The following is a 15,549-nucleotide window of genomic DNA, read 5'->3' as shown; positions in this document are numbered from 1 at the left end:
CTCAAAGTGCTGCACGGTTCGGACCGTAAACACACAGAGGATAGCACTCTGCGAGAAAGCGGCACACACAGCATTACGCTGTGTGCTTATATCTCGCGTACTCTCTTTCACGTCCATTCGAGCTTCAGTTAAGGGAAGCGAGAATGCCTACGACATTCTAGTTGTTGTGTTGGAAGTGTTGCGAGAGAAGCGCGTACTTTCGGTTGGCGCGCTAAGTGGTGCGTATTGATCAGTGAATTACGGTTACTTTTTTTCTTTATTGCAATGCATCTGCAGCTCGTCTGAATCAACTGTGCTCTTCTTTCAGAGAAAGTGCTAAAATCTGCGTGAGCAAAAAGATTGATTGCAGCAGGCTGAAGCACGAAACTGGTAATGAAACACACAATGGTCTTCTTTGTCACCTAGGTGACACGGAAATGTCGTCGGTTGGTGGGCGGATGGATGAATGGACGGACTGGTGCAAGGACAGATGAGTGTTACCACACAGAATACGTAATTTTTTAGTTTTTCTTTTTCCGGCCGTTACTCCACTTGACTTACTCCTGCATATATCGTACTGCAGTATTGGCCATTGTCCGGACCTGATGGTAATGAGGATAATTATGAAAACGAGGAGAAGGAGGTGGAGGAGGTGATGGTAATGTAATCTGTAGGCAGCGTAAGCCCTTGCAAGTAACTGCCGGCTAGCACTCTAACTGGGTGCCCCCAACTGCACGTGGCATACTGCTCTACCACAGTTTCAGGAAGTCCGCATCCTTCCCAAATGCAAGAAACAGTCGCGAGATTTATATCAGTTTTTAGATGTGAAGCAGCTTATGGCGGGGGCTTTGTCCGTCATGCGCGCCGCGGCATCCCACACCCCCACAGGGCATGCGCGTCCCCTCGCCCTCTCTCTCTCCTCTCCTACGTTCCCCCCTTTCTCTCCTCTAGCAATCCTCTACTGTACGGAGCGGCGCCCCCGTCCCACACCCCCACAGTGCCTGCGCGTCCCCTCCGCCTCTCTCTCCTCTCCTACACTCCCCCCTTTCTCTCCTCTAGGAATCCGGAGCAGCGCGCACGACAGGTGGTGCGACAGCTGCATACCGCTGGGGGTGCCACGGTCGCCACGGTCGCATAAATGACGGAGCGCGCGCGCCTCATTCTCTTTTCTGTGCAGCGCCGCGATGAGCGCTCGGGCCGCTGCCGCGAAACGATCTCCCGCTCAAGCTAACCATCTCCCCGCTGCTTCGCATCCACAGCATGGTTCCCTTTAGCAGGAGATGGAGTAATTTTTTTGTCCCTGGGGCAACACCAGGGCGCACATGTTACTCCAGGTTATGCAGCCGCAGGCCTAGAAACAGGAAGTATTACCTAAAACTTTAAAGCAGCAGCAGCAGGGAAAAGAGTGTTAAACGTGAAGTCAGGAATACAGAAGCCGTATAATGGAGAGGCGCCATGAAGACGAAGCTGGCTGAAAGTACTTTTTTTTTTCAAAAGCGGACAATGACATAAAAAATGAGGTGCCTCAATTACGGTAACCTTATTGTTATCGACTCATTTTTTTGTCTACTGTTATAACTCCTTCCTCTCGATTGATATAAAAAGGAGTTAATTGAAGGACGAACTTTCTCGGTCACGACGAATCGTGCATGGCATACGGAAATTGGGTACAGACTCGAATATATATGTTTTTTTCATAAGCTAGCAGAACTCACCCACCGGTAAACGCGGACGTAGCTGGCCTGCCTTAGGCCTTAGGGATTAAGGACCGCTGGGGAAACGAAACGTAAATGTAAGTCGGCGGGCGAGACTAGTGTATAAGAGGCGTCTGAAAACTATATAGCGGTGCGAAGGACAGGCAAACAAGCATTGAAGGAAGCATTACATTTTATATTAAGTTAGCTTAGACTATAGAATATTTAGAAGAATCAAGAGACGACGAAGGGGAAAGACAAAAAAAAATGAGTTTCATGGTGTACTGCCACCACACTGTTTGAAAGAGGATGCTCATGTCACGCATCTATTCATCTTGTTTATACTGGTCATTGCGCGCACTGCAGGTAATGAAACGCTGCAGAAGCCGCGTACCTGAGTTTAACGACTCATACCAGTGTCATATGGGAACTTTCTACCGCTTCTTTCTGGTGTTTTACGTGCCAAAACCAATTCTGATTATGAGGTACGCCGCTGTGGAGGGCTCCGGATTAATTTTGACCACCTGGGGTTCTTTAACATGCACTACAACGCAAGTACACGGGCGTTTTTGCATTTCGCCTCCAACGAAAGGCAGCCGCCGCGGTAGGGATTGTATCCCGCGACCTCGTGCTCAGCAGCGCGACGCCTTAGCTGACTGAGTCACCCCGGCGGGTAACTTTCTATCGCGATCAAACCCGAACGGGATCAAATGTCTCGTTCGGGATTGGCTGATTTGGACAATCTTCGGGAAGGTGTCAATCGCCATCGTGAAATTCTATCCCGATCAAGCTCGATCGCAATCGAAAGTGCACAGTGTGACGAGTGTATAAGAAAGCTTGGCGTGAAAAATGCATTAGAAGCGTCAAGTCGACGAAGGAGAAAAAAAAAATTGGAGTGCATGCATGGCCAAGAATTCAGGGCAGCATTTCTTGTTTGTTCTCTCTCGTCTACCAACGGTGCGAAAAGCGCGAAATTAGCGAAACCGGGAATTCATTTAGGGTGAGAACAAAAAATTGGAGCCCGTATTCACCAGGCACTTCGTGCACTAAAGTATTGCAGAAAAACAAGTGACCGCCAATAGCAATAGAGAACACAGCAGACACATCCAAAGCAGTGTTCGACGCCTTGCATACATAAAACGCAAGCACTTTGCTTAATGTTACAGTGTGCGTGACGGGAAGTCTGAAGCAAGAGCCGCTATGTTTGATAATACATCTTTACGTACACAAAGTGTTCACATTTGTTCGCGAACGTTATTCAAAGACAGTGCATTGTAATGATACAGCTGACGCCAAACGAACCAGCCGTCTCAGGGATGAAGGACGAGGTGCCACCCAACCTTTCATTCAATTCGATTTCCTTTATAAACTGTCTCATCAAAATCGCACATTCGTGTTTTTAGATGACTAATTATCTTTCTAACTAATCCGATTCTTGTCCAACCACCTATAGTGCGTATTTGAGCCAGACATCGAGGAAAACCAAACCCGACCCACCCAAGCCAAACAAACCGAACCCAACCTTACCAACAAACCAACCATTAGTTCGAGCGGCTTTTTACCTTTGCCTCTGGTGGGCCTGCCTCTTTCATTTGTTTCTCCAGACGCAACGGTACTATTTGCGGAGGCTTCTGGCCAATTAAGAATGAAACCGGCTACACAGTGAACGTAATATGAAAAGTCAGATCACAGACCGAGGGTCTCGCAGTCAACAAAGAGAAATGTTTATTTGGCCCCACAAGAACATGTACATATGCATTTGCTTCTCCGAGTGGGAATGTGGTGAAACAAGTACAACAACAAAAAAAAAAAGGTTTACAAAGGCACAGCCTACCTATTTCACTGCCGTTAATAAACAACAAACAGAGAAATAGCGACAGCAATATAGAACACGAAAGGAGGCTGCAGTTAAGCCAACATAGACGAGCGAGACATGTGTCAACAACAAAGCGGTAATTAAATATCCAACAAAACGAATGTTTGAGAGAGAGACATACAAAAATAATTTCTTGCTTAACGTAACATTTTTTGTGGCTGGACACATCTTGTGCAAGAAGTTATCAGTTGACTTAAGGTCTGCGCTCAAAATATTATGTAAACAATGCAATATCACGTGAGATCAAACAGCATCAAGGGATAACTGCCATCGTATACACTGACGTGATGTGAATGTTCACATGAAAGCGATGAAAATCATTTGCTGCAATAGCGGAACACTTCGGGCCTACATAGCCGGAAAAAAAAGATGGTGGCAGTCAGCTCCGTATTGAAAATCTCCTTGCAAAGTGCTTTATCCCGGTTATCACGACATCACAGAAGCCCAAAACGTTTTCGACAGGTTGGCACATGTCATAACCACCTGGACTTGCACATACTTAAAGAAAAAAGAAAGCTCGCACCTAATGTACGACCGCATAGTTCTATCTTAATTAAAACTGACCGTGGCTCACTAGCAGCAGTGTGTTCCTGTATAGTATTACTGCATTCCAATAATTTTTGTCACATGGCACAATTCCTTTTTTTTTCCATTCCTCCCGAAGCTTCAGTAAAATATACATAAATTCGACCACATTAACTGCGTTTCAAAGCTATGCACCGCTCCTCCTTCGACCATAACAAGTGCCAGAAAAAAACTTTCCTTGGAATAGTGTTTGCCTGAGCTCGTTGGATGCACATTGCAAAAAGAGGCTTTAAGCAGGAAGCAACGGCACGAACAACAGAGTTCTTTCTTGTTCCCATCTGACCGTATTAGCATTTATTGCTGGAAAGCTATTATTGAAAACTTTTTTTTTCAACCAATTAAATTCAGAAATTCTTTGCTGTAGACTTTTTTCTGCATACGTTTTTCAGCGCAGCAACTGCTAGCCTTTGCACCGCCACCGCAAAGGACGCTGAACGCTGTACGTAGTGTGTGTTTGTTGCACTCTAAGCGATTCTGAAATATTCTGATTTTTTATTTTTTCTATGTATGTTGTTCTTTCATCTCGAGTTATTTATTTTATATTTCTGGCTACAATTTTGGGATAGTGGGCTCCTTAGTAGGCAAGCTTCCTATAATGCTGCAATTAATAAACAATTAGAGAGTCGCCGCTAATCAACCGGAGGGAGCTTCAGCAAAACAGGAAGCCCTGTTTCTCTTAGATATCAGTCGCCCTAGAAGGCGACGTTATAATTCTAGTAGAGCTGGCTAGTTTTCGTTACTTAATTGTATCTACAAAAGCTGGCATTGTTGGACTGGAGTCAACAAGAGCTCACGCTCCTGTTTTAGCAGCGTTCATCTTTTTTTTTCTAAAACAGGGTAATCTTCTTGGCGATGGGTTTGCGGCAGAGGTGGCAGATGCTGAGATTCTCAGCGCATCTGTCGCAAGCGGTGTGACCGCACAGAAAAGCCACGTTGCGCGGCCGTTCCATGCAGATTCCGCAGCTACGGGCTTCTTCCAGTTGTTTCAGCCGGGACTCTAGCTCCCGCTGGTCGTCACTGAGTGCAGGCCTTTCAGCTGCAGGAAAAGAGTGAATGGGCGAATAAGTGCTGATTACAGGAAGCCAAAATGTTAATGACGAGGTAAGTGAAAAGAGCTGCTAACAATGGATGAGTGAGCTGAAAAGTGAGTGATTAGGTTTAGCGTGACATCGTAATGTAGTTTTCTTCAGAAATAACATTGAATGATCTTGAGACAAATTAATGAAAACACGATTTTGAAAGAGTGCCACTCTAAAGTAAGATCCTGCTATCCACGGCGCATGCGCGGATCATGACTATAGGATTAGATGGCCTCCGAAGATGAGCAGTGCGTTTCGCTGCACAAACGATGAAGCCAAGTGAAACGCATAGTCACGATTTGCAATATATGCTCTTTCGAAGCCAAGGCAACGGTTGTCCGTCGGCCTGATCTCGTAATACGAATCCGGGTTCGCCACATGTATTACCAGCAATTATCTCGCACTCTGCACCGCTGCACGTCGCCTCAGCATATAGCTAGCATACTGTGTGAGGGGCTCGAGCACAACGCTGGACATTGCAATCGCTTTCAACGCTTCGCTTTCGGGCGCAACTGCCAATTCTTTGGACTGTCTAGCGAGGGGGAGCCATGTGGAGTAAAATGGCCCACATTAGCAGAAAAGAAAAACAGATGACATCGGCTAAAAAAAGCCGAGCGCTGCTCACCGTCCGAAACTTTCCCTGTGATGCGTGCACCGCAGGTCAGACAGCATTTCATGCGCCTGCAGCATTCCGAGCAATACAGGCGATGACCGCACGGTTCAAACCACACGTTGGCGAGAGCGTCAAGGCACATTTTGCACTTTCCTTCGGCCGACGCAGCGCTTGCGGCCGCACCGCCGCTAGTTCGCTGTGGGCTCGATGGATCCTGTGCACTGAAAATGTAGGACAGGACAAGAAGGTTAGGTGATGGCTGTTTCAACACAGTTTGTGACAGTACAGCGGCCTGCGTTCTCTTATGCCAACTTGAACACTAAGACCTTGCGCTTACCACTGCCTTGTTTTCGCTCCAGCTTCGCAACAAGATTGCACGTTTCGCTGCTCATGTCTTAGTAAAACACTTGGCGTAGTCGGTTTCCCATTTTGATTGGATATTTAGATGCTGTCAGCCAGTGAAAGTAGTCCATGTCTATGCAGTAAAGCACTTCTCCGATGTAAACTTGGGTATACGACGGTGATCTGTCGCTCTTATTTTGTGCAAAGCAGGCAAGGAAGTACGCCATTATAGAGAAAAAGAAGGAGTTGAAAAGGTATGAAGGTAGACCACTCAAGCGCCCCGTTTGCTGCACCATATTATGAGGTAATGAAAGGGGGAATAAAATGAGGAAAACAGACAGAGAGTGAACGATAAGTGCACCCGGAAGAACCACAGCTGCCAAGTGTTTCAGTAAGGTACAATGTGTTTCAGTGACGGAAAGCTGTCTTGCTGCGGGATTTGAGCGCGAAAGCAGCGGTATGCGCATTTTTGTTGAGTCAGGATACAAACGTATGTCAGGTACGACACTGTACCGACAATGCGTACCGGTCTAGGATTGGAATCCAGGATCAATGCTTTTCTGGGGCGGTCACTATAACATCTGAAATAACCAGCAAACTTGCAGATGGCAGCGTGAGGACGAATAAATCAACAAATTGCTTTCGCAAAGGTATTTAGAAGGAGGTAGAAAGTGAGAAGGGAGACAGCGCCTTTTCGAATATGAACCAGTGCCAACCAATCCCGTTTGCTACTATTAATCGACAATTGGAAGTGGAAGAACACTCAGTGAGCACACAGGATCTGCAGAAAATCAGCAAGGCCAAGGAAGTTTCATGACAGAGAAAAATTGGTATGCACGCTGTCCGTCCATCCCCATCCCATTCATCCGTTCAAATCATCATGTACCAGGTTTTTTGGACGATACGAAGTTTTGAAAGATTGCGTGTTTGAAAGATTGCATGTGGTATATAACACAATTTTAATGATCAAACTGGATTGCTCTAAGAGGTGGACTTTACATTCACAATGAATCAAAATGCATAATTGACATAATGAACTAAATGTTGCTAATTTAGTTCACATATTATGTTACGGCACATATTGCAATTTACGAATTGTAGCCGGTGAGGTTATGAGGCACATTCACTTTAACCAATTCTGAGGAAACCACCAGTTTTGCGATATGCGCCATCAAATTTGCGGTAAAAATGCGCAGTTGTTCCACTGCTTCTTCTAATCAGGCGCCATTTCAAGTACTATTGCAGCACAAAAGTAACGAGAACGCCAATCTATTCACCACGCACTTTGCCTTCCATCTTGTGCAACACTGCCTTTCATTTCGTGTAACAAGACTTAAGATCAACTAGCCGAGTATCAAACTCTGCGGTACGACTGTCGCCACGACCTATCCTAATTGAATCGCTGCACCCCTCGAGCAATATGAAATGGGACAAAGAAGTTGCTTGCAAAATTTTTTGGTGGCTGAACAGATATTTCCAGCACAAAAGTGCTCAGCGTCACTAAACATTATAGGGAGAGGTACCTGCTGCATGGTAAAATGTCATATTTGAATTTACACATCATGAGTGATTATTTCTTGAAAAGGAATTAGTTGCTTCCGCTCATATTGCTCACGACTATACGCGGAGGTACCTTTTTTTAGTCTTCCAAACTAAAAGTAGCTCGGCGTTTTTAATGCCTCCGGCCATATCTAGGGGTGTGCGTCCGGCCTTGTTCTTCCTGTGGAGATCGCCGCCCCTGTTTGCCAGAAAGCAGGCCAACGCCAGGTCGCCGTCCATGCCCGGAGTGCGAGACTGCAGAAGTTCATTCGCGATCTGCCCAGAGATAAAAAAAGAGACAATTGTTGCTCGTTAGCTTGCTGCTTTGTAACAATGTCTCGCCGAGTCGTAAAAGTGCAATAAAGTTATATATTTCGGCCGTGTGTTCGCGGGGTGAGCAACAACCACTTCACCGCGTTTCAATCTCTGGGAACTGATTGGCTTCAACTTCACAAATACAGTGCGCCCAGTGAAATCGTTTGTTTCGTATTTTAATCCATGAATTCATAGGTAAATATTTTGTTTACTATAGCGATTACCACAGAGATCTTGATATGCGCCTCTGTGAATGATGTGTTGCCGAAAGATATCCGCTTAAGCCTTAAACAGCCAATTTCTTTCCCAGAAAACTACGCAAAATGTTTCGTTCTTTTTTTTTTTTACTTCACCGATGTTTCGCTCATGCGCCTTATTGAAAAATAAATAGTACATGAATGAATGTATGGTTTATCTTCTGTACTCAGTGAAAACATAGCGTACCAAAACACGCTTTGAAAGAGTTTTTCTCACTACACCAAAAAATCTTCATTATTACTACCGCAGGCATCACAGAAGTATGTTACAGTTGCCGCACATAGACACATTTGGTTCCCTAGTGTTCCTCTGACCAACAACTCAAAAAGTTTATCTCTCAGAGTAGCTCCTATTACGCTGGCCCTACCGGGTTATGCGTCAGCTCACCGAAATCATTTATGAGATTGCACTTGTCAAACCTATTCGGCGTCGTCTGCGTCCCCACATAGTGACATCATTCACTGAAATTTCTTGCTCGCTCACCCACAATCATCATCATCCCTTTGTTCCATAAACCACCACTTTTGTTCCCCGACCGTTCTTCTTGGGTGTTCGTTCGCGGGTTTATACAAAATGGTGCTGTGAACCCTGGGAGCTGTATTAATCAACGACCAAACAGCCTCCAGGACCGAATGAAAATAAGCCCTCGCATGAATTCCCCGGGAAAAGCGGAATCGACGCAACCGACCATCTCTATCCATCCACCGAGAGCCGCCAGCAATAAGGAGGCCAAGCTCACCATGGATAAGGTGCACTTATCTGAACGACGGTAAGCCTCACCTTCAACAATATCGACGTGGCGCTCAGTGAGGCCCCACCGCTTCAACTTTACCTGATGAGCAGCTGCATCAAAATGCTTCAGGAGCGGCTTTGTTTCCTACACAAAACAAAATCGAAGTACTGACTTCTGACGAAAAAGTACCTATGCGCCGAATATACCCGTCAGATAGACTACAGTAATAAACTGGTTACGATAAAGTCGAAAATAAACTTTGCTATTGAGAGGAGGCAGAGTGCTTATGTAAGCTTACCACAGATATCCCGAAGGGAAATGGCAAGACTTACTCCTACGCCACGAAATGATGGTAAAACCGAAGCAAGATGTCACAGATTGAAAGTCTGAAGCTGGAAGCCACGACCAGATTGAAGAATGTGCAAGAACAAATTACAAAGAGACAGAAATCTTCATTGACATGATCGTACTTCCTAAACGCGAAAGTGTCGCGCCTGAAACGCGCAATAACGCCCTCAGCGACGTAAATAGCGGAATTGACATCCAGCAGGTGATTTCATCGTGTTTGACTATAGAGCCGCGGCGTCGAAAGCACGAAAATGCAACTAAAACCAGCTATTGTAGTCAAATCGATGCCTCAAGAGCCTTTTTATACGATGCATGACATACGCGCAACTGAATCTACAAAAGAATATTCGACGATACGTTCGGTTAGCCACAATGCGGGAATTTACAATGCTCAGAATTTCATCAAAGAGTCACGGTACTTTCCAGGACAAGCGACGCATGCTCACTGTTGTAGTGGGGGCCATGAAGGCACAAAGGCTCACGAATGAACCGGCATAGACAAATCACTTTCAGTCAGTACAAGTGCGGACGACAGGAGGCGGACCGTCGCAGTGCAATCAACGTATAAGACCGTCTGCAGACTACCCTGTCTCTAGCTGTGAGAACTGACTGCTTAACTCTGAACGAAGTCTACGTGGCACAAACAACTAACATTCGACCAGTAAGAATACGACAGACGCAGATATGCAGTAAGGCAAGCACCACCATGCAATAGAGCCAAGACATCTGCGCCTAATGAACGCAGTGTAATGACAGAACAAGGTTCTCGTTTCGTAGAGTGCTTTGCCGACGCTTTACATCGCATGACGGCGTTTACAGTTTCCAGAAAGACCAAGCAACCAGAACAGAATACTAAGCGTCATTTTCTGATGTTGAACGCTGAGAAACGTTGTCTAACTTTTCGATACTACGAAACAATGCCCTACTGTGTATTTGGCAAGATTATAAGGACACGGCGCAGATCGCGACGGATTCCGATCACAAGACGACTCCATACAAACCAGTGAACCTGGGCCAGGTTTCCTTCACATTCACTACACAGGCCTATACTGGACTTTCACGTTCTTGTATGGCTTCACCGGACTCTCTTGTCACGAAGGGTACGGACATGTATAGCCCTTTTTTAACATAGAAACTGTTTAATCCAGCCATAATTCGTGGTTCGTATCAAGAAACTATCACCATCAGCAATGAAGAAATAAATAAAAGAAAAACTTTCTTACCGAGGCGGGATTCGAGCCCGCGTACCCACGGTCCCAAGAGGAGCGTCGTAACCACTAGGCTATACAGCCACTTTTTTTTTTCTTTGTTGAACTAGGCTATACAGCCACGTTTGCAGAGCATGCATGATGATGATGATGATGCCTCAACACTTGGCACAACCACTGAGGGGGATAGGCCACGAACCGGGTGGTATTATGATAGAAATTTGAAATAAATTAATTTATAAATACATAAGTATAAGAATAAAAATAAATGACTATTATGCGAACCATATGATTGCGTTCGAGCGTCGTCGTCTTCGTCCACAGCTGGCGCGTTCGCCCGCGCTCGTGCCAATGCTCTGAGAGGTGAAGAAGATGATTTGCGCGCTATGCTCGGGAGAGAGATAAAGGAAATGAGAGCAAGAGAGAGACGCATTCATGCAGCGGGTCTGCTGGAACGCGTTGTCGGCATTGCAACGCGGTGTCGGTGTTGCAAGCTGCGCTATACAACGCGCAGTTACGGCCGTAAGTCCGAGAGAGAGAGACACGCATTCACGGAGCGGGTCTGCAGGAACGCGGTGTCGGCATTGGAACGCGGTATCGCTGTTGCAAGCTGCGCTATGCAACGCGCAGTGAGCCTACTGCATGCATGAAGAGGATGCCGGTGCGCGTATTTTACAGAGATTGACGAAGTACGACTGTGGAGAACTTTCTGTGAGTCCGTCTTGCGAGGCCAGGAAATAAAAAAGGCGAAATCGTGCACTAGGCCGCGCAAAGCTTAAGACACAGCGAAGCTGGCCGATTGATTAAATCATAATCAGCTAATAGATGCCTAGCATAACCAAGCTCAACTCAGGCGCAGCCAAGGCCGAACCTAGCTACTACCATGTTCAACCTATCTACACGAGTATAAGCCTAGCTACAACCAAGTTTAAACCTCGTCATAGCCAAGTTCAACCTAGCTACAACCAAAAGACGCAATCAGTCGGCCAACTTCGATGTGTCTTAAGCTTTGCGCGGCCTAGTGCAAGCTTTCCCCTTTTTTGTCCGCGCGGGAAGGGGGTGCGCTGCATACTCTTCCTCGCTTACCCACTGTCATCATCATCATTCCTTTGTTGTTCCTTAAAATCACTACGCTTGTGCCCCGACCACTGTTCTCCTGTGTGGTCCTTCGCGGGTTCGTACAAGCTTGCTCTCGTCCGCCAAATCAAGCCATTTGACCCGACGCCTGATATAGCAGCCTGATTCGCCCCGTGTCAGTGATTTTGTCCGCGAGTTTCTGTCGCGAGACTGTCACGAAGGTATCTTGTCAGGCAGTATTGACAAGCGTACTTTGATATTTTTCCCGTGGCCCTTTTTTTACAGGCTGACCAGTCTTACAAGGTTATCGAGTGGCAAAACGCGCCCGCATGTAGCGGAACATTATTGAATGCTGTCGGCCGTTCCTATGGCGAAAGAATCTTGTATAATCAGAATGCGTGCACGAAGCGAACAGGGGAGCACATTATGGAATGTACGCGAGCACCAGCGATAACGCTAGAATGCATGATGAGTCATGCATAATTAGCAGACACACTTGACCCGTAGATGAGATTTCGACGACCGACGACAGTGAACGGCACTACCATTGTGCGTTGAGTGTTGCTTGATTTCTCTGGGCACAAATTCTCCAAATAAAGAATTAGCTTCTTAACTCACGCCTTTGGCAGTGTCTTATTCTTCACTGTCACAACAACGTGACAATATATCAACGAGACGAAGAGATGGTGTAATTTCTTCCACGCCATCTTGTCTGCTGCTACGCCTGTACCTCTTACTTTCTCTTGTAGGTACAGCTCGGTCCACTCTTAGAGGGAACACGCGAGCGCATGGCCAGCGGTCCGCGGAGCACTAACTGCTGGCGAGATTTCGAAACATTGAGCATGCGCATAGATTTATTCGGGCGGTGCATGCCCTGCGTCGTCTGCTACTTCTCCGCCCCAGCGCTAGAAAGCGCTGGCGCATCCGACTTTTTTTTTTTTTTTCGCACTGTGCAGCACTTATACCAACCCTGCCTCCCGCTTGTTGAATAGGCGGACATTATATGGTTGGATGGACAAACTTGGTATGCTCGCTGCATCGGGCTTCAATTGTTTTGTCTCTTATGAAAAGTGGCCAGTTGCTGCGAGCAGTACGTGATAACCATACGACTAGCTTATCGGTTAGCATTGACACAAGGTTGCGGAAGAGACAGGCTTCGTTATCACTTTTGCAGAATTCCACAGTTACGGGTTGCTCCACAACCATTATTCGGGTAAATTTTCTCAGCTGTGCGCAGCGCTTGGTCCTATTTCCCTTGCACACGTGTGCGTTTTTTTTTTGTTGTTTTTTTGCGTTCTGCAGAGCATAGACTTGTGCCAACACACTGCCAGCTTTGCATCCTTTTAAAGTCGTGTGACTAGTTCTGTCCCCATATACCCTCTGTCGCAAAAATATAATCAATAAATTTGCTCCTCCACGTTTACTTTCATGCGTCGTTCTATGCACACCTTACCTCATTGCGCGCACGTGTGGGTGTAACAGAATTTTCATAAAACTGCATCTCCATTCGATATCAAAAATATCCTAATTATGGAGCTTCTGTGGACGTTGCTTCAACGAACAAGAACCGAGTCGAGTTAAAACTCGCGACAGACTGCAGCCGACAAACAAAACTTACTTTTTTTTCTGCTAGATAAATCCCACTGCGAAAAAAACGCATCCTTGTCGAGCGCAGGGGCGGAGAAGTAGCAGACGAAGCGGGGCACGCGCCACCCTTACGACTCTATGCGCATGCGCTGCGTTTACAAATCTCGCCGCCAGCTAGCGCGGCGCGTGCCGCCGGCCACGCGCTCGCGTGTTCCCTCTAAGAGTGGACCGAGCTGTACATGTATATACGCCAGCGCCTGAGCATACGCCAACCGGGGGGCGCACCACGACGGGGAAACGGACACAGTCACCAGACGCTATGGAGGAGGAGGAGGAGGAAAGAAAGAGAAGGCAGGGATGTTAACCGGAAATGCGTCTGGTTGGCTACCATACTCTGGGGGACTGGAAAGAGGGAATAGAAAGATGTGATAGAGAGAGGAGGGGGGGGGGGGGAGGAAGGACACGGTGAGCTCGCGCACGCACACGGAGGGCCTGAGCAATTCAAAGGCGTTCACATAGGCCAGTCGTCCTCAAGAAAGACAATAGTGCCTTCACAGCTTTGTGGGCCGACGAGCGATGGGGGCGGTCTTCAAGGAGCACCTGCACGGACAACGGTCGATCGTCAAGTCGTCGCAATGCGTTCGATGAAGTTTGTCTTTCCGACTGAAATCGATCGCAGTGACACAATACATGTTCTATGTTCTCTTCGCTGCCGCAGACGTCGCACGTAGCACTTTTGGCTATTCCAATCAAAGCACAGTAAGCCTTCGTGAAAGCCACTCCCGACCACAGCCGGTATAGAAGCGATGCCTCACGTCGGTGAATCCCGGGTGGAGGTCGGAGTTGGAACGAAGGGTTCAGTTCGTGTAGCCTGGGGCGCTTTATATTTGGGGTGTTCCACTCTGTTAAAGAGAGCTGGCGTGCCAGATGACGAAGCTGCCTTCCAGCGTCTGTCCTGGAAAGAGGAATAGGAACGCTGTGTTGTTCTTGATGTGACTCTCGGGCAGCTTTGTCAGCGAGATCGTTTCCACTGATCCTGCAATGGCCAGGTAGCCATTGGAAAATAATTTCGTGGCCTTTCTGTTTGACGTCGTGGTGAAGTTTGACAAATTCGTAGGTTAGTTGTTTGTGAGCTCCACGTCGGAGAACTGCCTGCATACTTTGTAAAGCCGGTCTCGAGTCGGAAAACACGGCCCATGTACCAGGACTCTCTGCGTCTATAAATTGAAGTGCACTGCGCAGAGCCATGAGCTCTGCAGCCGTGGACGTCGTGACATGTGAGGCCTTTAAACGCATGATTGTGGTGTTTGGGCAACACCACCATCGCAGCGAATAACCTCAAATGAATAAATGTAAACAGCGCGATAATATGCATCATTAGTAAGCAGACACGCGTTGCTCATTCATGTCGAGCAAACTGCGGCGTCGGCTAGTGTAGCGTTTGTTCTCGGTGACATTCGTATAAATGGGTAAACGAGTAGAACGCGGGCTTAGGGGTTAAAGAGGTAATGAAATTCCGGCAGAACCCATCTCACGATGACTGTCAACGCGTTAATGCGATTACCATTCAAGCAATGCAGTGACACATCGTATTGCTGTGGACACCTTCACTAAGAATCTGTAGTTGTCATTCCGAGATTTCCATTGCTTCGGCAATGTGCGAAATACCACGACTCGAGATCGGCGCCCAATTTGCTGTATTAAATTCGATCCCCAGCGCTGGCCATGAAAATGACGGTATGACAACGACTATGTCAACGATGGAGTGACGAAACAGGAATGGAGTCGATGGAATGACGAAGGTGCTATGGACGTGACGTCACATTAATGTTTTAGTGATAATCGTCGATACACTTAACACATCACGAATTTTGCTTTTGACATTTTTAAAATATTTACCTCGGCGGAGATGCAATTTCAGAATTGAAGTCAGCCAGCACAGACTTAACATACATTTTCCTAGAAACTGTACTGAGCCGCAGTCTCGGGGAAATGGGGAGTGACAATGGTCCAAGGCATAGATCGCTGTTTGAGTTTGTAGTTTTCCGTAATGCATTTCTTTTTCTGAGTTCGGCAAACATTAACTGTAAAGTGATGCATTCGTTGCCATTTCATTGCTTATTTATTAATTACTCAAGCATTAATTAATTTATTTCGGTTACCTTCTTTACCCTGAAAGAACAAGAGAAGTGGTAGACAGAGATAGGTGACCTCGTCGAAATACAGAAAGAGGTACACCTAAATCCAGCACGAAAAAAAAATTCAGGGGGGTGTGTTTATAAAACACAGGTGAATAAGCACACATAAAAGTATGGC

The 15,549-nt window shown here is 46.6% G+C and overlaps 1 protein-coding gene across 3 annotated transcripts in view; it reads right to left on the bottom strand.

Annotated features, from left to right (window-relative positions):
• Positions 1–3,373: 3,373 nt before the first annotated feature.
• Positions 3,374–15,549, bottom strand: part of LOC119446077 (E3 ubiquitin-protein ligase mind-bomb) — an 89,285-nt gene continuing 77,109 nt past the window's right edge. For all 3 annotated transcript variants that reach the window (XM_037710415.2, XM_037710417.2, XM_049663879.1), the window contains 3 exons: positions 7,802–7,983; positions 5,839–6,047; positions 3,374–5,170 (listed from right to left, as the gene is read on the bottom strand). In XM_037710415.2, the coding sequence (XP_037566343.1) occupies positions 4,962–5,170; positions 5,839–6,047; positions 7,802–7,983 (600 nt within the window). In that variant the 3' untranslated portion in view covers positions 3,374–4,961. The remainder of the gene's footprint in view (positions 5,171–5,838; positions 6,048–7,801; positions 7,984–15,549) is intronic.

Source organism: Dermacentor silvarum, chromosome 3, assembly GCF_013339745.2.
Source record: "Dermacentor silvarum isolate Dsil-2018 chromosome 3, BIME_Dsil_1.4, whole genome shotgun sequence".
NCBI classification, from domain to species: domain Eukaryota; kingdom Metazoa; phylum Arthropoda; class Arachnida; order Ixodida; family Ixodidae; genus Dermacentor; species Dermacentor silvarum.
The sequence above is the reverse complement of the archived record's forward strand: the minus strand, read 5'-3'. Positions and strand labels throughout refer to the sequence as shown.